We start from the raw sequence: 23,462 nt of genomic DNA, 5'->3' as shown, positions 1-23,462 counted from the left end.
GAGTTTCAAAAGCACAAAGGTGTCTAGGGGCAGTTGGTGAGGTAATGGCTGTGGCCTCAGTCGATTGGCTGGGGAAGGGTCGTGGCCTCGGCCGATTGGCTGGGGAAGGGTCGGAGTCCTGTTACGCAGGTCGCTGGGCGTGTTTTGATCAGGAGGTTTGAACTGGTGAGCGGGAGGTTACTCAAGGGGAGGAGGCGCGGTCTGAGGTTTCTGTGATTTTCCTGGAAAAGGGGTCATGTCGGGGACATAGTCACTCAAGGTGGAGAACAAAGAACAAGATGGAGTCGGCCGGCATAGGCCCGCCCTTTCAGGATTTTCTCCCTCTCTCCCTCTCTGCTCCTCCCCACCTATTGTCTCAAAATAAATAAATAAACTTAAAAAAATGAAAATAGAGAAATTAAGTGAAAATCTATAGACTGAATTATATGAGTCAAGACACATTCCACTTGACATGCTCCAGAAAAACTAGCAGTCAGGCTATTGAAGGACAATTGAAGGATCCTTTTTGAGGAAAAGGGGCAGCCCAAGAGGAAAGACTTGTCAATTCTGATATTTGGGGATGTCCCCATGAAATGACTGGATCCTACCTAAACCCTTAGGTGACAGCTACTAATTGTCAAAGAGGTTCCATTTAGCCTTGTAGTGCCTCACTCTTATATATATTAGACAGCCAAAGATCACCAGGCATTTGAGGAAATCCACCAACATCAAAGTCAGATTAAAACAAAGAAGAGCTAGGTCTCAGAGGAAACAGACAATTCAGAGAATAGGAGCAAACTTCAGAGAAAGTGTTATCAATGTCTACAGAAAAATAGTTGTAAATAGGGCATGAATGAGAAAAGAAAGAGCTCTAGGAAATGAAAAATTTTGATAGCAGAAATAAGAAATTCAAGGGCAAAATCCAAGAAGATGAGAAATAGGATTGATGTTAAAGAAACAAACAAACAAACAAACGTGTTAAGGGATGCATGGGTGGCTCAGTCAGTTAAGCGTCTGACTCTTGATTTTGGCTCGGGTCATGAGCTCATGGTTCATGAGTCGAGCCCTGAGTCAGGCTCTGCACTGACAGTGCAGAGCCTGCTTGAGATTCTCTCTCTTCCTCTCCCTCTGCCCCTCCCCAACTCATGCTCTCTCTCTCACTCTCTCTCTCAATAAACTTAAAAAAATATATGAAGCAAATGTTCAGCCTTTATTTGTTCACAATAGATTCTTAATATATAGTAGCTATTATCATCTCATTCAAAAGATAAGTGTGTCAGTAATCTTTGCACATGAGATTCCTTCCAACTGGAATGTGTCTTCTAGGGATATTTTATTAAAACCTAAATTTTGGGGCACCTGGGTGGCTCAGTCGGTCAAGCCTCCAACTTCGGCTCAGGTCATGATTTCACGGCTCGTGAGTTTCAGCCCCGCATCAGGCTCTGTGCTGCCAGCTCAGGGCCTGGAGCCTGCTTCAGATTCTGTGTCTTCCTCTCTCTCTGCCCCTCACCCACTCACAGTCTGCCTCTGTCTCTCAAAAATAAATAAACATTAAAAAATTTAAAAAAACACATAAATTTAAACGTTTCACGTGTATTATTTTAGAACATTAATCTTAGATTTGTACACAGCAATGAATTCGCTCAGCCTTTGCAATATACTTTGCAATGCATTGGTTTAAACAACATTAACAACCTAGTGTATAAGCTCGCAGCCCTAATTGCCTCTTTGGGTCTTTGTTTTTCTTGTGAAGGCTCCCATGTAAAAATTAATAAGTAAAATGTGTATGCTTTGTTCCTGTTAATCAGTCATGTCAGTTTAATTTTCAGGCCCAACCAGAGACCCTAAGAGGGTAAAGGAGAAATTTTACCTCCTCTACAATGTTAAAGAACATAGACAAAGAGGACCTGATCTAACCAGGGCATCAAGAAAGAATTCCTGTGGGAAATGAAATTGGAACTGTGACCTGAGAGAGGAGTAGCAAATACTGTGTGGGCAGACACTGCTTGTGGTGGAAACAATACCCAGTTTCCCTTTCATTGTTAGTTTCAGAAGGCAGATTTTCATCCTGGGTAGGCTCAGTATGTGTTCCTTTGTTCTCCTGAAGCCTGTGTGTCAAGGGCCCACAGGCATGCCCCTAGCTTTCAGTGTTTCAGACTCCACTGGGGAAGGGGAGGGGTCCTGCTACTGAGGCAAGAGAGAAGTGCTGGTAAGCCAGTTGCCCTGCATTGGCTCTCAGGGAAACCCACTGGCCGTCGGGGACTGACGCCCACTGCTGAACCTTACCTTGCTCTGTCTCCTCTCTGTGAGTATAATGTAGTTCCATCCAGTGCTTGACTGCATTGCATTTTTCTTTGAAAACTCGGATACCAAGATGCAGTGGGCAGAAGAGCCTAGGTTCCTACTCTGGATAAGAGGCAACAGATGTCATTTGCTTAACACTAAATATGGTACTGCAGAAAGACAGAAGAAATGTAGCCTCTGAGAACTTTAGGCAGCTGCGGTACCAGCCTTTGTCTTCTCTCACATGAGAAGATAAATTTCTAATGTGTTTAAGTCTCTGTTGAAGAATTTCTTAACGCACAGGAAGTTGCGTAACAGTAAGGGTTATGGACGCCTGAAACCACAGATAGTACCAAACTCTACACATACTAATGTATAAATTAGGTACAATAAGAGATTAGCAACAATAACTACTAATAAATAGAATAATTATAATAATATTCTGTAATAAAAGGCGTGTCTCAAAATATCTTCTTGTACTGGACTCACCTTTCTTTTTCTGGTGATGATGTGAGACAATAAAATGCCTGCGTGACAAGATGAAATGAAGTGAAGGATGTAGGCATCTTGATAGAGCGTTAGGTGAGACGTTCCATTAGTTGATACGGTCGGGGGGGTCACCTGCTTCCAGACCACCTTTGACCGAGGGGAACTGAAACCATGGAAAACAAAACTGCAAAGAAGGGGGTGGCTACCGTATAGGGCTATGTGGGCATCTCAGGTTTGCTGGCTTCCCAGTACCTCTTACAAACTCCTTCCGTTTAGGGAACAGCCCACCTTGGGAGCCCTGCCTCCTTAGGGAATAGCCAGAGGCCTTACATTCCCAGCAGCTGGGGGCGGGCAGGTGGCCCCACTCTGCCCGTGGTGGCCCCCTCAGCAGATTTCAATTCAGAGGAGAGCAACCTGAGGAGGGAGGCCCGTGTGGGAGCAGAATTGTGGGTAGGTTTGAAGCAAATGGAAGACAGATGCAGCCGGTGCCATTCCTTTCTGCTACCCTGAGTGTAGATACGCTGCTGATAAGCTCATGCAACCATGAAGGAAGGACCAAGCAAAGAGCAGGAACAGCCAGGCATTACTAAGCAGCTGAACTAACACTGGAAAAACCTATCACTGGACTTGCTGTTACAGGAGAAAAACAAACTGCTATTCGTTGGGGCCTCCGTTGGTCAAATATTCTGCTGTTTGTGCCTGAAATTGTTCCTAACTTAGGGCAAAGTTACAAACAAGCAAGTGGTAGGTGTTGTCACGGAGATGTGAATGAAGGGCCTCTTTCTTGACAAATAGGATGAAATGTTGTCGCCGGACTCCTTAATCTTGGGAGCATTTGAAACCCTTGAACTCTCAATCAGTAGTCAACCTCCTTCCTTCCTCGGCTTTGGTGACACTGCACCATGAATGTTAGGAAGCTGTGCATGGTGTTCGGTGATAGGGCTACATACGGGGGTTGTCCAGCCACGAGGCTCTCAGCACACAAACCTGTACCTTAAGGGGGAGGGCCAACTTCGTGGGCGGGTGATCTGTGATGCGTAGGTCCCCACAGTTAGCAGGGCCCAACACTTGGTTTAATGTTCCATCTTGTAATTCTTAATCATTTTGAAGAGGGGGCCGCACATTTTCCTTCTGCACTGGGCTCTGAAAATCAGGTAGCTAGGCCTGGTAAAAGACTCTAACATGCTAATGAACCAAATCAGAAATATGGTGTCAGCTAACTCAAATTCCCCTCCATCTTGATGACCATACATCTTGTGAAATAAAAATTGATTACTTCCTGCTAAAGTACATAATACCTTCAAAGGAAAATCAAATTCTCCTCACAATGCTCCTCTTCTCTGTGAATTTTATTTTTTGTGTGATACAAATGTATAAGGCTTTAAATTTTTTCTTTTTTACCGAAGTATAATTAACATACAATGTTATATTAGTTTAAACGTGTATGTTTTAAGGGGAGCAGCGGCAGACCCCACCCCACACTTTCAGACCAGCCCATTTGACAACTTCTCTGTCTAGACTCACCATCAAAGGAAAGCAAACAGTGCTATGGCATAGTGATTTGTTTTATTATCTGAATTGTACAACGTCCAATACTCCCCCACAAGAATCTGTCCAGTTTGGAAAAGAAAAAAGAAAACCAAATAAGAATGAGAACGAATAAGACGTGGGAAAGACTTCAGCTTGAAACTAGGGTGGGGGAATTGAAAATATTTTTTTTAATGTTTATGTTTGAGAGAGAGAGAGAGAGAGAGAGAGAGAGAGAGAGAGTCAGAGAGAGATGGAGACACAGAATCCGAAGCCAGATCCAGGCTCTGAGCTGTCAGCACAGAGCCCAACTTGGGGCTTGAACTCACAAACCGTGAGATCAGGCCATGAGCCGAAGTCAGACGCTTTACTGACTGAGCCACCCAGGTGTCCCGGAATTGAAAACCGATTTTAAGCAAAGCTTTGTAATGTTATCTGTTATCTGTGTTTTAGTTAGAATTCAAACTCAGCTACTATAACAAAGGATAAAATATCAGTGGCCTAAACAAAGTGACAGTCGGGGTATGAGCAGTCCTGCTGTTGGTGACCAGCTTCCTGTGGCTTATGGTTTTACAGGGTTGCTGTTCTCGCCCCTCCACTAAGGCTGTGTTTCCAGTGACAGAGAAGGGGAGAAGAGGAGGAGGAAGGCTCCCTCTTCCATTTTACAGAATCTTAAGGCTTTTTTCAAGGAACTACTCTCTCAGTTTTCCTCCTGCCCCATTGGTTGTGACATTTTATTCTGTGTGCTGGTTCTTCTTTGTTTCCAACATCTTCGTGTCGAAGGACCTTAGAGCTCAGTCCTTGGTGCTTTACTTTTTGATTTTTCCCCTCTATCTACACTTCTCCTTTTGTGGACTCATGGTTTTAGGTACCGTCTTCATGCCAACGACTCTCAAATATATATCTCCAACCCAGAACTTTCTCCTGAACTCCAGACTCCTCTATCAAGCTACTTCCTCCACATCTCCACTTGGATGTCTAATGGACATCTTATACCCCTGGCCACCTCCTGCAAATCTGCTCTGCCCACAGCCTTCCTAGTTGATGACATTGGCCAGGAAAGCTCTTTCCCCCGATATTCTCACTATTCATTTTCTCACCTCCTTCAAGGCTGTGCTCAAATGTCATTTTTCCAATGAGGCCTACCTTGACCACCCTATTGAACACTGTATCACGTTCCCCTTCACCGATTGCTCTCAACCCCCTTGCTCTGCTCTGCCTTTTCTTTTCTCTGTTGCATGCATGTATTATCTTCTCACACACAACATAATTTATGTAGATAACTTCTCATAATCCTTATGTTTATTGTTTGACTCTCCCAACTAGAATATAAGCTCCAAATTAGCAGGGATCTTTGTCTCTTTTATTCACTGATGGATCCCAAGTGCCTAGAACAGTGCCTGGCACTGAATAGATACTCAATAAATATTTTTAAATGAACAAATGGACAAAGAAGGGCCGTGCTTTGTAAGTCTCACATGCATACTTCACTTCCATTCCCTCCCATTAGCTGGAACCCAATCACAGAACCATCCTACCAGCAAGAGACTAGAAAATATAGTTTCATTGGATGGCAAAGTGTCTGGCTAAAGCTTCCAATACTAGAGAAAGGAGGGAGACTAATATTGGGGGACAACTCACAGACTCTACCACAGGGTGAAGGTTACCTTTATCCTCAGTGACTGTGAGTGACTAACATCATCCAGTTATGATTTGGCTTGGCGAGGGGAAGGAGGCTATAAAGTGAAAGAAGATGTGAAACAAGTTAAAATATTATGCTAGGGTTATTGCATGTAGCAACTTCCTAAACTTGAACATAGCTAAAAGTATATAATTTTTATTACTAGAAAATGCTTCTCCCTTTCTCTAAATAAATGTTGATTTTTTAAATGTACCAGCTAGAAGCAGTGTTGAATTACTACCTGTCCAGGGTGCCCCATGAGGTGCTAAATGACTGTTACTCATCAATGTTTATATGATCAGGTCCTCTTCTTGCCTCTCTGACCACTCCCTACTTTGCCTCTTTCTTGGGTTTCAACATCTCCTGACAGAGGGTATCTGCTACAAGCTCTGTCTTTTCCCTTTGTTCATCTTGCTCCATGATGGCATCCATGGTAGGGAAACCATCAGACTCCTGGCTATTGAACTCACTCTGTGGAAGTCTGCATAATCAGCTCAAGTTCCACTGGACTTCTTTCCTTCTGCTTTTCCCTCCAATGTCCCATTGTTACGTTAGAGTCAACATTTTTTCATTTTTTTCTTTTTTTTAGACAGAGAGAGGGAGAGAGGGTGCACATGCATGGGAGGAGCAGAGAGAGAGAGAGAGAGAGAGAGAGAGAGAGAGAGAGAGAGTCTCCTAAGCAGGCTCCATGCTCAGTGGTGAGCACAACATGAGCTCAATCTCATGACCCTGAGATCATGACCTGAGCCAAAATCAAGCATCAGATGCTCAAGTGACTGAGCCACCTACCCAAGCACCAGAGAGTTAACATTTATAATTAAACTCCCCATCGCCCATTACCTTCATCGCTTTTCCCCAAGCAAGAAGAGAGTGTTTGGGTCCTAAACAGGGTAGTGGTGTATGTTGTCTCACATCCATAAGCTGTGTCTAGCTGATTCTAACTTTCATTTCCCAAATTGAGTCATCTAGAAAGTCTGTCAAAAACTCGTGCCTTTAGTCAGCCTCCCTGCTGTTAGAAGATAATTTTCCCAAAAAAGTTATAATCATGGCTCTTATATGGACATAGAGATGAATACATGTTAAAGATTTTATTTAACTCATGAAGGAAACAGATTGTTGTTTATAACTAGCTCAAAAGATAATTCTGAGAACCCATGAATTTATAGATCAAGAATACTGAAATGAATATGCACATGGAGACAAGTTGTCATCAGTGAGGATGGGAACAGGGAGGCTATTGACTAGGAAGGCTGTGGTTGGAGCAAGTTTGCAGGGTGTGGTCAGAGGTATGAGACTCCATCAGACATCTAAATGCAAGTGTGGAGGATGCGGTTCCATGGGAGAGAGAGGGCAGTCAACTCACTTCTATTGGACAGGACATAATTTGCATGTCTATAAACAAGACTTGCATTGCCCAACAATTGTCAGAGTTATGAAAGAACTTCCTTGGAATCTAAATCAGATACGCCAGAGGAGTTTCCTCATAGTCTCTCTGGACAATGCACAGGTTTCCATGAAGGTGTAATTTTCCCCTAAACTGTTCAATCTTCTTCTACCCTTCATGCCAACCTCTATCAGGTGTACTAAAACATAGGTTTTAGGTCCTCCAGCTTCTATAAAGTACATTATTGAGTCCATGTGGACACTGATAATAAACTCTGCCAGCCTTTCAAGATCCTCTTTAATCTAGCATCACTCTCTTTTATAACCACCTTTCATTCTAGGCAGGCCTGATCACTCTCCCCAAGCCAAGCCAATAACTTCCCACACACTCCTCCCTATTTTCATATCTTCCTCAATCATCTAAATCCTTCTCATTCGCCTGGCTCATTTCAAACTTTTTTTAGTTTTGCATTTAGTATCTTAAAGACTACAAGTGAGACCTATCCTGTTCTTTAATTATCGAAGCTATGTCCACTAGACCTTGATCAATGCTTTCATTCAAACATTTTATGAACACCTTGTTTATGTGCCAGCCACCATCTATACTCTACATCTAGGGACAGGAAATCAAGACATGAAAACCTCGGCTCCCAAAATGCCTGAGGGGAAACATACAATGAGCAAACAGTAATTAGTTCTCTGAGACAAGCTGCTTTCAGAGCAAAAGAAGTGCACATAACCCAGATGTGGAATGTTATTGAAGGTTTCCTGGCATCAGACAAAGTCTTAGTCAAGCAGAGAAGGGGGCAGAAAGAACTGGGGAGCATAGGCACATATCACTCAATGAAATACCGTCTATTTTTATCTCTCACAGTCATGATATATCTTGCTTCTACTACATAACAGAGTCCTTGTGGCCAGGGACACTTTTAAATCCTGTTGTACCTTAGTGAACACTTTGTAAAATTAAGGTTTGATCAAAGACTGTCTTACATCCCGAAGTGGCCAATAATACTGTTTGGTAAGGACTAAAGTTACTTGGGGGCTGTGAGATTTATTTCTTCCTTCCCATTAAGTATATGAAAATGTAAATGCTGTGGTCCTTGAAGCACACTTCAGTTGGTGGATCCCTGCTACCACCCTGTGCCCCAAGCTAAAATCAAAGATCCAGCTAAAATTAGGATCAGACACTGGTATAACGTTAAGGATGGTTTTGTAACTCACCTTGTGCTTCTAAGTTCTCAGAGTTGCATTCAACCATGTGTGGGTTTTTCTTTTACAATAAAAATTTAAAATCCTCTTATTTATATTTTTAAACACCTTTCTTTCTTTCTTCCTTCCTGAGCTTAAGTCAAGAGTCCCACCGATGTTTAACCAACTGAGCCACCCAGAAACCCCTAAAACCCTTTTAAAAAAAAGGAAAATGATGGGGGCATCTGGGTGGCTCAGGCAGTTAAGCTTCCGACTTTGGCTCAGGTCATGATGTCACGGTTTGTGGATTTGAGTCCAGAGCCTGGAGCCTGCTTCAGATTCTGCGTCTCCCTCTCTCTCTGCGCCTTCCCTGATCGTGTTCTGTCTCTTTCTGAAAAATAAACAAACATTAATTTTTTTTTTTTTTAGAAAAAGGAAAATGATGTTAAAATATTGAACACTATTCACAAAGCTCCTGTTTTCAAAAATAGCATTTGGGCTAACTGACGTATTACACTCCTGGACCAGACAGAAGTTCAAAAACGTTCCCCAAGAGGATATGAATAAAAACAACTCGACAGGACCACCTTCACTACTCGGACCTGTAGGGTAAAACCACACTCCTCCTCCTAGCTCCCGGGGATTCCTTGGAGCCCCGCCTCCGTACCCGCCCCTCGTGGTACGCCATTACCGCGACTCCGCCCCTCTCTCGCGCTCTCGTCGGAGAGCTGGCACGCCCCCGAGCCCTCGCCACGCCCTAGCGTCCGTCCCATCACCGTCCAGTCTGATGGTGCGTGCCTGCGCGCTCCGCCCCCTGGCATCTGCCCTCTCCCACCCCAGGCGCAAGCACACTCGGTCCCGCCCAAGCTCGGGCACGCGCAAGCCGGCCGCACCCAAAAGCCACGCCCCTGGTGACCTTGTGCCCCGTTTCTGACTCCAGCCCCGCACGCTCTCTGGCACCTGCCCCGCCCCCTGGGCGCGCGGCCGCCGTTCCCGAAAGCCCCACCCCCCCGGCACGCGCCCGTCCTCCCAAAGCGCCACGTGCTCGCTGGAGGGCGGTGCTGGGGCCGAGCCGGGAAGATGTTCTTGCTGCCCCTTCCGGCTGCTGGGCGAGTCGTCGTCCGACGTCTGGGCGTGAATCGTGTCTGGGGACGGGGTTTCGCTGCCGCAGACATGACGAAGGTGAGAGGCCGCCGCGGGAGTCCTGCGCGGGGCGACCGGAGCTTCGGGGCGGGTCGAGACCGCGGTGTCCGGGCTTCTGCGCCAAGTTGCCGAAACCGGTTCAAAAGTTCCCTGTCTTTGAGGAGCTGGGCTCTGGCAGGGGCGGGCGGCTTTGGGCTGCCCATCCCCCGAGCATTCAGCGGTGCGCTCCCTTCCTTCTTTTGCTTGGGGGAGTGCTAGGATCCGAGCTCTGGCCGAGAGAGAGTGATAGCTGTAGCTACCGTGTCCTGATGCATTGTTTTGTTTCGTCCTCGCTGTGCCCCAGGAAGAGATGGTGCCAGTGTGGCTGTCACCGTAGCTAGGACGAAGCTCACGTTTCGTGAGGTGCAGCGCAGCGTCCTCTAAGGTCCCAGAGGCGGCCAGCCTCGGGCCCCACTCCCACCAGCTCCCACCGCCTGCTGAAGTGGAAGACCAGGAAAACAGGTCCACCGGGAGCAAATTGCCTGAAAGAGTTTCTAGAGGGAAAATAGTGTCTCTCTAGGGAAAAGGGCTTTGCACAGACACCTATATCTTCGTGAAATCAAAAGAAGAGCGTCTTGGCGGGAGAAAAGCCTTTTCCATCCAATTGATCAAAAAAAAAAACTTACGAAGGTCACTATTGCGGTGAGGATCTGGAAGGGGGATGGTTCGGTGAAAGGAGCACAGACTTGGGAGTCATGCTTGAGAACCAGAAAGAATGACCCTGGTGAGGAATATTCTAGATGCGGCTTGAGCTCAGGCCTCCCTCTGTATGGCAGGTGGACCAGATACTTTATCCCGTGTTCTTTCCAATACTGTGCAACATCCTATCCAGACAGCAGCTGGCTCCTGTCTCCTCAGTTCCTCATTGGTTTCACCAAATACCGGGAAGTGGGCAGTCTTAGGAAGATTAGAAGCCGGGAAAACTATGCCAAGGAAGCGGTGTTTTTGTTTGATGGAAAAGAGAAAGGATGCTGTTTGGTCCAAGTACCAGTGTGATTTTGTGGCAAAGATGAAGGACTGTCAGAGAAGGTAATTAGGATTCTTGCTCAGTTCTGTTATTGCACATGGGCTAGTATTACTGCACCAGGTTTCTGTCTCCTGGTCTGTGGGAAGAAGAGTACATGTCCTTTCTACCTCACAGAGTTGCTGTAAGGCAGAAAACATTTTAAAGTCAAAAATTGTCTTGCAAAGGCAAATAGTGATTCCTAGGGTGACTTCCTTATTTCAGTTGTTGGAGACTTGACGGGTAAGCTGCCTAAGTACTGGGCACAGTGCTCTGCTCCTGCCCCTCCTGCCTCTCTGTGAAGATGCCTCCTTTTTCTTTTCTTCTCTTTCAGCGTATGAGTTGGCCAGAGTGCTTATTTGTATTGGCAGGTGCAGCCATTGGCTTTGCTGTGATCGTGTCCCAGGATACCTGAGATTTGCATTTGAAGATTGTGGGGAAGGGAAAACTTCCCTCTACTTGGCTGGGTTCTGTGGCTGGACCTGGCAATTAAACGGACATATGACAGGTTAACAGGGAAAAGCGAACAAAATTTTTTTGATGTTTTTACACGTACATGGGAATTTTCAAAGGGAAAATGAAGACCCAAAGTGCCTGAGGCCTAAAAGCTTACATACCTTTTTAAACAGTGAGAAATTGTGGGGGTGTGACAAGACAAAGGGGCTTGGGCTGGGACAGTAAGCCATGTAACTGACTAGGAAGTATATGGGGGAAATTAATGGAAGATAAGGGTGATTTTGTAGGTTTGTTTGTGTAGGTCCATTTTAATGTCAACTCCCAGTTTCTGGTGATAAGAATGTTCTCTTCTCAGTACAGGAAAGTACCTTTCTTATGGGAAATTTTTTGCCCTGCTTTTTGGTGGTAAGTGGGATGTCAGAGAGCCTTTTCCTGCACCTGCTTTTTATTCATGTGTCTTTAGCTCAAAATAATCAATATGCCCAAGTGACGTATTTTGGGGTGGCCTGTTCTGAACCCCTTTTGAGGTCTAACTTGGTTAAAAAATGAATTTGTTTTCTTACACAAAACACCTTTCTGCCCTTCTTTATTTGGAAGTAAAAAAGGAAACGCTTTATTTGGTGAAAGTCATTTGTTGGCAGAGACCAGGAAGACCCAGGACAGGTAGTACTTACAGCCTTGCTTTGGCAGGAATTTGAAACTTTTAGGCAGGATGTGAGTGTAGCGGACTGCCCAGCACCTGCTTCTTTTTCAGCTTTGTCCTTGAGGGGAACGCAGTTTGGGTGGAATTATTTGCTGCTTCTGGAATGTGGAGACCTTTGAGTCTCCCTAAAGGATCTATTGTAATTATATTCTTTTTTTTTTTTTTTTTTCCCGGCTTATTCTTTCTCAGGGTCTTGTTTTAGGAATCTATAACAAAGAAAAAGAAGACGATGTGCCGCAGTTTACAAGTGCAGGAGAGAATTTTGATAAATTAGTGTCTGGAAAGTTGAGAGAAGTTTTGAACATGTAAGTATTCACCTATGGGTTCTGGTTTTTAAAACGCCCTGAAATCGAAAGAGAATTTTTTTTTAATGCTTTGTTAGTAGATAAAAATGAACGGAAGTAAGTTGGCTGCTATCTTCTCAGTAGAAGTGAAAGTATTCATGCCTGGAATGCACTTTGGTACTTTGCCTTTTAGTAGGGGTGGGTGTACAATTCTGGGAAGTCAGGCTACTTCAGATCACAAACATGTTATGAGAGACTGACCCAGAAGGATCTGGAAAGTACCAGATTTCCTTAGCTCACCTTCTTCCTACCCGTCTGTTTTCCCACCAGCCTGTCTACCTCCTCTAATGCCCCTTCACTTATGGGGGACAGTGTCCCTGGACTAGTTCAAAACTGCTTGAGGGTGTCACTCCTTTCTTGGCATGCCTTGAGTTTCAGGAGCTTCTCAGAGTCTCAAAGTGAATCACCTGGTGTTATAGTTGGACTACAGATTCTAAGTCAATAAGTCTGGGTGGGGCCTATAGTTGGAGCACTTTTGGTTTAGCTACAGTTTAAAGAAGGTAGGGAAACATTGGAGTTTCTAAGTCCTTCTGAGCTGTGGGCCACTTTTGGCAGAAAGAGAAGTGTTAACATAAAGCCACTGCAAGTACATACTATGTGGGGTATAGATCAACCTACTAGAATCTAATAGATGTAATCTGATAATCATAGTAATTGTCTCATCACCGGGCAACAGAACTTGTGTCCCTTCTCAATGACCAGTCCTTCACCAGTAGACCACCTTCTCAAATGCTGTGATTAAGTCAGTAATGCAAAAGCCAGCCTGACAAAGTATAGTTCAACCTGGCCTTCCTGACCGATAACTGTCAGCTGTGGGACCAGGGCATCCAGCCCTCTAGCTATAAGGCTTTGCCATCTGCTTTGTTTTGAAATTGAACTGTATCCCATCTGTATATAACCCCCCACCCGCCCCAGCAGTCTCAGGCTGAACACCACAGTCAGGTCAACCATGACGAAGATGGGGGATTCAGGCTTGCCTTCATCTGGGGCTCCGCTCTCCTCTGTAGCCACACGTTACCCATCCATGGTGTTGCTTTCTGCAGTTGTTTTCCTATAAATTTGTATGAACTGTAATGTGGAAGTTTGCTGAATAATTTTTGAGCTAGAATTAGAAGTGCTGCAGCTGAAAAATCAGACCTGTGAGGATTCTGTATGTTGATAAAAGCATAAATACAGCAAACTCACGGAAGCAGCAGAGTATTATAATAAACCTAAAGGTGTGAATATGTCACTGCCCAAAGGAGCAGAGCAAACTAGATTTTAAAACCTGTTTCCTCTTGTTTTAGATCTGGACCTCCTCTGAAGGCAGGCAAAACCCGAACCTTTTATGGTCTGCATGAGGTATGAGATGAAGATTAGGTTCATTTGGCAAAGCCTCAGTGAGCACCCTCCTGAGTGCCAAGTATGGGGACTGCGTAGTCATGGAGAAAATTTCCTATCAGATTGTTTGCATGCTTTTGTCACCGTATTAAGCCATAAATACTAGTTAGATTTGAGGGGCAGTTTGCGGTCAAATAGCACAGCATCTCCTGCATTCCTCAGTCTATCGACTTTCTTTATTCAATTGCCATAGAATTTCTGTACTCAAATTACATAGAATTATTTGCAGGATTATCTTCACTCTACCTTTTAAATACACAAGTGATAAAATTTTACCAAGATACAGGGTAAAAAAAACCCAAAATAACCGAATTACACGGTGAAGTTCCTGTGCTGAGGCGAAGGTAGTTGTGTGGGAGCTCATGTACCATTCCTGCTTGAAAAGGATGTTTTAAAGACAGGAAGTGGTTGATTTTGTGTGTGTGCCGAACAGGACTTCCCGAGCGTGGTGGTGGTCGGCCTCGGCAGAAAGACAGCTGGAATTGATGAGCAGGAAAACTGGCATGAAGGCAAAGAAAACATCAGAGCTGCTGTTGCAGGTCATTACCGTTGTGAAGTGTAAGGTTGATGGAGAGTCTTGAGGATGTCGTCTTTAAATTCTCTCTTCCCCTCATTTTATCCTCTTAATCACCACCCGACTGCGGTCACAGAAAACCCTCATCTGAGTAAATATTCAGTTTCTCTTACACCATATGCCTGGCCTTATGTTGGCTACAGAAGGTTAGCTTATGGAGTTTTAGTTTGGGTATTTCCATAGCTTGTGTTTGGAGCTTTCAGACCATTTATTCACTCGTGTAGTAGGACCTTAGAGCTCGATTTTACCAGAAAGTTACAGTGGATTTTCTGCTTTTTGTAATATAAACCTATTGTTGCCCAACTTCTAAATGATGTGGGTTCCTCTTTTTTACCAGTCAGAGAAAAGGGCTGCAAAGTGCAGGGTGCTTGTTTATTACTGCTTACCAAAGGTAGGTGCCTGTCCCACTTGGCCGTGTGCGTGGTTTACAAGTTGAGGAAGACGCAGCTGAGTCACTGCAAAGCTGAGCAGCAGAGTGAGGCCTTTACCACAGAGACTGTGGTTAAAGACGCTTTGAAGACATCGCTGAGGCGGTGGCAATTAGCTTGATTGATCTTTGGCTCTGTGTATTTCATCTGTGCTTGCTAAATCTACTTTCAAAGTTCACGGGGAGTGATTCGTTTATAACTTTTATTTGCAACTTTTTGCTGACCTGATCTTAATAAAGTGCTGTGTTACTAATGTACTTGACTCAGTTCTTTGCTATTGCTAATCTGGCAAGCTCTTGGTGACTGGAAAGCTTCATCAAGAGATTGTAGTGTTTCTGAAGTAATATGGTGACAGCAGCCACTTCTGATGGCCCACTCTGCCAGGAGCTAGATGCGTCCTTTTATCTGTGAGTCTGTCTTCCACAACCTGTGAGGCATGTACACATCCTCACTTTACAGAAGGAGAAATGGAGGCTCAGAAAGGTCAAGTGTCAGCTGGGATTTGAACCCCAGTCCTCTTTTCTCAGCCCACAACCATGCCTCTGCCTTTCGCTAGTGAGTTGCTTCTGACTGACTCCAGTTTTCCGGTTCCTCTGTCCTTCTGAAGCGGGGTGCAGGCAGATTCAGGACCTGGAGATCTCTTCGGTGGAGGTGGATCCCTGTGGAGATGCGCAGGCGGCTGCGGAAGGAGCAGTGCTCGGTCTCTATGAGTATGATGACCTGAAGCAGAAGAAGAAAGTAGTTGTATCGGCAAAGCTCCACGGAAGGTGATGGAACGAAGCCAGGCCCGGGGTTGCATTTCTTGACCTTCAGATAGTGGGACATTTGGATATGACCACATACGAGCTTTTCAGTACGGGCACTGCCACATGGCTTATCTGTGACCTCCCGCATCACCTTAGCCATTTTAAGAGTATGGTAACTGTCCATGTTCTGCTCCTGGCTTTCGCCATGTGCACGTTTTGACCCATGGCTTCCCACTCCCTCCATGCTTGCTGGTTACTAGGAAGCCAGACCCAGTTAGCTCTCTGAAGAGGGAGGGAATAAGGTGACAGGTAGGTCCCAGCAGGTTTCTTTGTTTCTTTCTTTTTTAATGTTTATTCATTTATTTATATTTGAGAAAGACAGCATGATCCAGGAAGGGGCAGAGAAGAGAGAGAGAGAGAGAGAGAGAGAGAGAGAGAGAGAGAGAGAGAGAATCCCAAGCAGGCTCCATGCTTTCAGTGCAGAGCCCGACATGGGGCTTGAACTCACAAATCATGAGATCATGACCTGAGCTGAAGTCGGACACTTAACCAATTAAGCCACGTAGGTGCCCCCCAGCGGGTTTTGATACAAACAGTTTTCATTTAGCCAGCATCTGTAGGCACTGAGTTAAATTCCAGGATACACAGAGGAAGAGCTATGGTCCTTGCTCTTGTGGTCTAGTGGGGAGACTCATTTCTCAGCCGACTTAATGAGCACCTGCTATATTGCAGCCCTATCCTGGGGTCTGGGAGATAAAGCCTCTCTTGTTAGGAACAGACAGAGGTGAGACCTTCAAGAGGTGGGGCTGTGAGGACACAGCCCGGTGGTTGGCAGCTGTCATGGACTGGTTTGGAACGAGGGCCCCGTGACCAGTCAGTCGGGCTTTGAATCCTGGCTCCCCTGCCTGCTGGCTGAGTAACGTCAGCGAAGTGATTGAAGTCTCTGTTACACGTTCTTCGTTGGTTCAGTAGAGCTGTAATTCCAGCCTCCTAGGGCCTTTATGACGATGGAAAGACACTGTCAAGTGTGTGGCACATGGTAAACCCTCCAAACTACGAGCTGTTTTCTGTCTCTATGCCACCTGTATTAGTTCCTGTTGTGCATAAGGAGAGCTGGTGGGGGCGGGGGGTGGTGGTGGCTCCTGGTTGGCTCAATCAGTTAAGCATCTGACTCTTGACTTCAGCTCAGGTCATGATCTCATGGTTTGTGGGTTTGAGCCTCGGGTTGGGCTCTGCATTGATAGTGAGGAGCCTGCTTGAGATTCTCTCTCTCCCTCTATGTCCCTCCCTCATGCGCACTTACTCTCTAAATAAATAAATAAATAAATAAATAAACTTTAAAAAAAAAAGGAAAGGAAGAAGAGCTGGGATCATGAAACACATGCGCATGTCCTTTCTCTTAAAGCTGGTCATTGCCCTTCGGTGTGGTGGTGTTCAGAGCCCTGACCCAGGCACAGAGAAGGCAGAAAGACCTTCACATCCACTTCCGGACTTTGCAGTGTGCTTGCTGTCCAGTGAGCACTGGAGGCTGCATCATCCCTGATGCAGTGAAGGAGGACAACATGGGCCTTGGGAAATGTGGAAACCTCCTCCATCACTGTGTGTTAGAGTTAGGGCTTCAGAGACCCATCAGTCCACCCCTTGTTCATGCACATGAAATGCAAAATGCTTACCACCTCTGACTCAGCTCAGCAAGGGCTGTGTTTTCTAGCTCTTGTACGTTGCTCCCCGCCCCCCGCCCCCCCCCCCCCCCCCCCCCAGGTCAGAGCACAGAGAATGATCCAGGTCCCATGTGTCTGTTTTGCACCTGTAGTCTTTGTCTTTTGTTTTTATAGGGTGAGGGCCCTCCTAGTTGCGACACAGTTAGTGTCTTGACAGGCTGTCTCGTGGTGACCTTGTGCTTTCTTCTACCAGTGGGGACCAGGAGGCCTGGCAGAAGGGAGTCCTCTTTGCTTCTGGACAGAACTTGGCACGCCACCTGATGGAGACTCCAGCCAATGAGATGACGCCAACCAGATTTGCTGAAATTATTGAGAAGAATCTCAAGAGTGCTAGTAGTAAGACAGAGGTTCATGTCAGGTAATTCAGCGTCATGTCAGTTACCCCAAAAAGAAACCTTGTGCCCATTAGCAGCCACTCTTCATTTCCATCTCCCCACCCAGCCATCAGTTGGTGAACATTCGGGTGCTTCTCTACCTTTTGGATACCATGAATAATGCGGCTCTGAGCATTGATGTCCATGTTTTTGTATGAACATATGTTTTCATGTCTCTTAGGTGTGTGCCTAGGAGTTGAATTGTTGGATCAAATTGTAACCGTTTAGCTTTTTGATAATTTGTATATCTTGTTTTGGTGAATTATTTCTATCTTTTTTTGACATAAGTAAAGAGCACAGCATGCCTAAGTTGGCATGAAATGAGAATCTCTGCCTTGTAGATTCCTAAATTGGGTACCAGAGCTGGTTCCTGGGCAGCCCTGTGTGGTCATCGTCAGCAGCTGGGCTGTGGGAGGTAAAAGCTACCCCTCCAGGTTCTGTTACCCTCTTGTGATCTCCCCATAACCCTGTAAGCAAAACAAGTCTGACCTTGGGGGAAATTTATGATTAAAATAAGTCAGTGGATATTTGCTTTACCTAGATAATTGTTTACTACCAGTGTTGTATCTCAGGGGAGCTTCCATTTAAAATATCTTCAGTACTTAGTTGTGACTGGAGTTCACGTTATTTGGGGAAATCCCTATGGTCTAGATAGAGTGAATAAAAATGTATAGTTTTTAGAAAATGCAGCACTTGATAAGATGCACTTGATAAGATAAAATCCAGAGTTTGATATTTGGAACAGTTAGCATATGTTTAATTTGTAGCAACATTTAGTCTCTCTATAAAGGTGTCTTGGCAAAGACTGTTACTTTTTTGATCTGAGGAGACACCAGAGCTACTTTGTGTCAGTGGATAGTGACTGTGTGGTTACATACCAGTGAGGGTGCCTCCTGTGTGCCTGGGAATTGGGCATGCAAATGCGGATGGTGGTGGTCCTTGACCTCAAAGAAGTGAGGAGCTTACAGGAAGGAACAGGCAGGAAAATGGGGGTGTGCGGAGGATCCTGCCCAAGCAATAGTCAAGGAGGGTTCTGGGAAAGTTGAAAAGTTTGCCAATGAAAAGGGTGCCTAAGCAGTCTGGAGGTTCCTTGGAAATTAGCAGATGGAGAGAGTGGGGTGGGGCATTTCAGGTGCAGAAGCATGTGTTTGGTGGTCCCTTGGAAACTGCGGGGCTGGTGTCCCAGCCAAGGGGAGGTTCGGCCACAGAGGATGTGGGTCAGGTTGGTATAATTCATTAAACTGAGGCAGCTGCATCTGACGGCTGTAGTGTGGATGGGTACGAATCAGAGAAATACAGACAGGACTTCCAGAAGGACAGGATTTTAACAAGGCATCAAGTACTGAGTTTGTGATTAAAAAATGCCCATGTTATACAGCCTTGCTGCTTTTGAAGTGGGTGTTGTTTTGTTTTTAATTGTCATCCTTCTGTCTTTATGTTCTTTTCTCTCTAGAGTCTGGCGGCCATCTCTCCATGACACAACCCTAGTTTAATAGTTTCTTTTTTTTTTTTTTAATTTTTTTAACACTTATTTATTTTTGAGACAGAGAGAGAGAGCATGAACAGGGGAGGGTCAGAGGAAGAGGGAGACGTAGAATCTGAAATAGGCTCCAGGCTCTGAGCTGTCAGCACAGAGCCTGACATGGGGCTCGAACCCATAGACCGCGAGATCATGACCTGAGCCGAAGTCGGACGCTTAACCGACTGAGCCACCCAGGCACCCCCCTAGTTTAATAGTTTTAACGAATGGGTAGTCAAGTGTGGGAGGAGCACTCCTTGGATATGGCTGTTTCTGCTTGGCCGGTAGGAGTGTAGGATTTCTCTCCTGGCCTAGTTACTGTGGCCAGAAATCAGTACAAAGCCCTTTGTATCCCTTGCCTACGAGGAATAGCGATATGGCATCTGTTTTCTGGTTGGCACCACCATTAGATCATCCCCAGCGATCCTGTGTTTGTTAAATAATTACTAGTTTTCCCATTTCAAGCAGACATCTCAAACTGCAGTTGAAACCGTGAGAAATGGTGTCACAACATTGAAAAGATCAAATTCCATAATTCTAAAAAAGCAAAGAAAGGCGATACTTTAGTTCACTCATTGAAGTGTAGCTTTATGAGGGTTTTTCTTTGTTGTTTTCTTTTATTGGTTAGGTTTTTTTGTTCTTTTTTTTTGTGTGTGTGTGTCATTTTAGAAATACAAAAAATAAAGCAGTGGACCCTGTAACTGTTTTTAAGCACCATTTGTGGTTTCAGAGCCTCGCTAACTTTATCTTGCATTCAAACTTTGGATATGTGTGAGTAGATGAGGGGGAGCAAATCAAGTAATAAGCACTTACTGAGTCTGTACTGTTATCCGACATTGTATTACGCACCATGGATGAGCTCTCTTAGTAATTCTATAGTTAATCTTCTGACAGATACATCTTTGACCTCATTTAATAGATGAGGAAACGCTTAGAATCAAGTGATTGGCTCAAGAACATGCAGAAAGCAATTAGGAAGTGATCATTGAAGCATTATGTCACACATTTTAGGAGTTTTACACGCAGATGAGCTTTTTCTAAGCTACTTTGAAATAGAGCTAACCGTAAGTGTGTTGACTTTTCACCTTTTCTGCCCTGTAGACCCAAATCTTGGATTGAGGAACAGGAAATGGGATCGTTCCTAAGTGTGGCCAAAGGATCCGATGAGCCTCCAGTCTTCTTGGAAATTCACTACAGAGGCAGCCCCAATGCAGGCGAAGCGCCCCTGGTGTTTGTTGGGAAAGGAATTACCTTTGACAGGTACCTCTTTATGCATCTTTGCTTTGTATTTTGGTGAATGCTTTGTGTGGACTTGTATTGTTTATGTAAAGTTTGCTTCAAAAGCACAGTGTTTGGTCAAATCTTACGTTACTTTAAATGTATTACTGTGTGTCAGAGACTCTGTTAGGCACTTTACATATGTCACCCCTGGTCTATCCTCTAGGAGTTAGGCAGACGTTCTATAGATAAGGAAACGCCGAGTTGGAGAGATGAAATAATTTGCTCAGAGCCCCATAACTAATACCTAGTGTTGGAAGTCAAACTTGGGTCTGTCTTTAAAATGACTTGATCTTTCCACCATACACTTTGATTCTCCGTGTGGATGTTAAAGATCCCTCGTGTGGATGCAGGGATGCAGCTGTTTGGATCATACAGCCTCCTGTCTGCCCTGTTTCATGTTGCTTTGTTTAGCTGACCAGCCTGGCTTCCATTAATCCTGTTAAGCCATAAGTATTCCTTAGAATTGGAAACTGATTATTTCAAGCAAGCAGAAACTGAGATGGAGAAGATGTTATGGGTATTTCCGGAGGAAGCGTTGGCTGCTGAATACTAGTTCAGAGATGCCAATTAAGTGTGAGAGTTAAAAAGGATTACTTGGCCAAAGATTGCGGTGGATAAAACACGTAAGATTTTCGTTTTGTTTTGTTTTAACTACAGGACTTCTCAGGGCACAGGATGTAGCATTTTCTAAATTCCCTTCGGTGGGAATTTATTTCTCGTGGGACTCATGGTCCCTGGAAACTACTTTGGAAAATGCTGCTACGTGTCCATTAAATCTGGGTGTCTCCAGTACACGTGCACACCCATTTAGAGACTCTGGTACGTGAATGGAGTGTCCTTACAGGAGTGTGCTGGGCACGGTGACGCCCGTCCTGGGCAGAACTGGCCGCCAGCAGAGTCTTCCTGATGTTAGCCTCCTGTGTCTTCTGCCCACAGGTCCACCTCCTCTCCTTTGAAGCATTGGGCTCCAAACGATCCTCAGTAAAAGATTCAAGCTCATACTATTCAAAATATGCACATTGATTTTTCAGTTCCATTCATATGCTATTGTCACTTAAGTGTTTATTCTAAAACACTATGGCAAGGAAAAATTAGAGCACAAAAATGGTGCTGTGTTTAATGGTCTTGCCAATTGTGATGATTTTATATTGTCTTGGGCTCATATCTCAATGCAGCGTTAACGTTCAGTGTGAAGTTTATTGTTAATTCAATTCCATACTTGAGTGTTTGCTGTGAGAATTTTGAGCAAGGAGACCTTGGTAAAGTAGAAAGCTTCCTCGCAGGAGTGACAGGCTCAGATAAAGATGGGAAGGGAAGGAGAGGGTAGTGCAGCAGGGAGTCGGGCAGGGGAAGGAAGGACGGTGGAGGCTGCAAGGCAGGAAGGACGAGGGAGCCCCTGGAGCTGAAAGAGCACCTACAGCAGAGCCTCACAGGGAAGAGGACGCAGTGGCTGGAGAGGTTGGTGGAGCCGGGTCCTTCTGGGACCGGTGGCATTTTGGACTTGGCTCTAAGAACAGTATGAAGTAACTGAAGGGTTTCTAGCCAAGGCAAAGAATGACATGGGATTTATGTATGTAGTGAAATTCATCCTTGAAGTATTCAGTTCGAGGAGTTTAACAAATATGCATAGCCCTGCACCAGCCTCCGCTCCTGTGAAAACAGAATCCTTCCATCACCCCAGACACCGGCCTGGTGCATTTTGCATGTGTCCCTTTCCCACCCCTGCCTCAGGCCACCAGTCATCTTTGTGTGGCTGTGGATGAGTGTTTCTTGTTCTAGAAATTCATTCTCATGGGATCTTTTAAGTCTTCTTACTTCTTTTCTTCTTTTCTTTTAAGCCTGCTTTCTTTCTGTATCATGTCTGTGACATTCACTCATGTTGGCCACATCAGTAATTGGTTGCCTTTTATCACTGGGCTGTATTCCGTTATATGGGAACACCAAAGTATATTCATTGTAACTGCGTGTTTCCCTATACACAGTGACCGAACTTCTCCACAGTGGTTGTGCCATTTTGCATTCCTGCACACAGATCCAGCTGTGGCACGTCCTCCCCAGCCTCTGATACTGTCATTCTTGGATTCTAGCTCTTCCTGGGGATGTGTGGCATAGCCGGAGGTTCATTTTGAGTGTGATTAGTTCCCTAATGACTAATGGTGTTTAGCATTCTCACTGCGAGTATTGGCTGTTGGTATATCTTTAGTGAAGTGTCCAAATCTTTCGCCTTTTTTTTTTTTATAGGACTGATGGTCATGCTGAGTTAGAAGTTTTTAAAACTATACATTGTATACATTGTTGTATTCTAGATAATAAACTCTTTGTGGTCAGTATTTGAAAGTATCTTTTTTTCCCCCACTCTCAGGCTTGCTTTTTCATTTTTTTAAGTGACCTCTTTTGAGGAGCAGTTTTAATTTTGATGAAGTGTAATTTATCAATTTTTACTTTTATACTTCATGCTTTTGTTACCCTGTTTAAGAAATTATTGCCAATGCCCAGGTCTGTGTTTTCTTTTCTAAGTGTTACGGTTTTAGCATTTAAGACTAGGATCCATTTTGAAATTTTGCATGTGCTGTGAAAAGCATGGCGTTTTTTTTTTTCTTTCCATATGGATGTCTTTTTGTTGCAAACCTATCTCTTTGAAAGACTGTCCTTTCTCCATTGAACTACCTTGCACCGTTGTTAAATCAGTTGACCATATAATTACGGGTCTAACTCTGGCCTCTTTGTCATTTCCCCAGGACCTTGCAACCAAGTGTCTAATGAGTACAGCTCTGTCTTGAAATGTTGTAACATGACCCTCCAGTTTTGCTCTTCTTTTTCAAAATTCTTTTGGCTGCATCATTTGCATTTACATATCAATTTTAGAATCCACTTAGGATTTTTTACACACATACACACACACACACACACACACACACAGAAAGCCTGCTGGGATGTTGGTTGAGATATTTTGTATTTTGGTAAGAATAGTCATTGTGTGGGTAATGAAATGAAGGGGGTAATAAGATTGACATAGGGAGACCTTAATATATAGGAGCTGCGGCAGACATCTCCATGACATGATGATGTCCTCACCAGAATGGATTCAATAGAAAAGAAATGGATGGATTTGAGAGCAGTCTAACAGGTGAGCAGTGAGAACTGCTGCTCTTTGGTGGTTACTTTGAACTGTAGTCCTATGAATGGAAGGTGAGAAGGATGTGGCCAGTAGACAGAAT

General features: G+C 44.7%; 1 protein-coding gene across 1 annotated transcript in view; it reads left to right on the top strand.

Annotated features, from left to right (window-relative positions):
* The first annotated feature begins 9,557 nt into the window (after window positions 1-9,557).
* LAP3 (leucine aminopeptidase 3) overlaps window positions 9,558-23,462 on the top strand; it is a 28,084-nt gene continuing 14,179 nt past the window's right edge. The window contains exons 1-7 of the mRNA XM_047855706.1: window positions 9,558-9,715; window positions 12,067-12,182; window positions 13,508-13,562; window positions 14,035-14,140; window positions 15,211-15,370; window positions 17,264-17,428; window positions 20,065-20,223. Of these exons, the coding sequence (XP_047711662.1) occupies window positions 9,614-9,715; window positions 12,067-12,182; window positions 13,508-13,562; window positions 14,035-14,140; window positions 15,211-15,370; window positions 17,264-17,428; window positions 20,065-20,223 (863 nt within the window). The 5' untranslated portion in view covers window positions 9,558-9,613. The remainder of the gene's footprint in view (window positions 9,716-12,066; window positions 12,183-13,507; window positions 13,563-14,034; window positions 14,141-15,210; window positions 15,371-17,263; window positions 17,429-20,064; window positions 20,224-23,462) is intronic.

Source organism: Prionailurus viverrinus, chromosome B1, assembly GCF_022837055.1.
Source record: "Prionailurus viverrinus isolate Anna chromosome B1, UM_Priviv_1.0, whole genome shotgun sequence".
NCBI lineage: Eukaryota > Metazoa > Chordata > Mammalia > Carnivora > Felidae > Prionailurus > Prionailurus viverrinus.
Note: the sequence above shows the minus strand (reverse complement) of the source record. Positions and strands in the feature narration are given on the sequence as shown.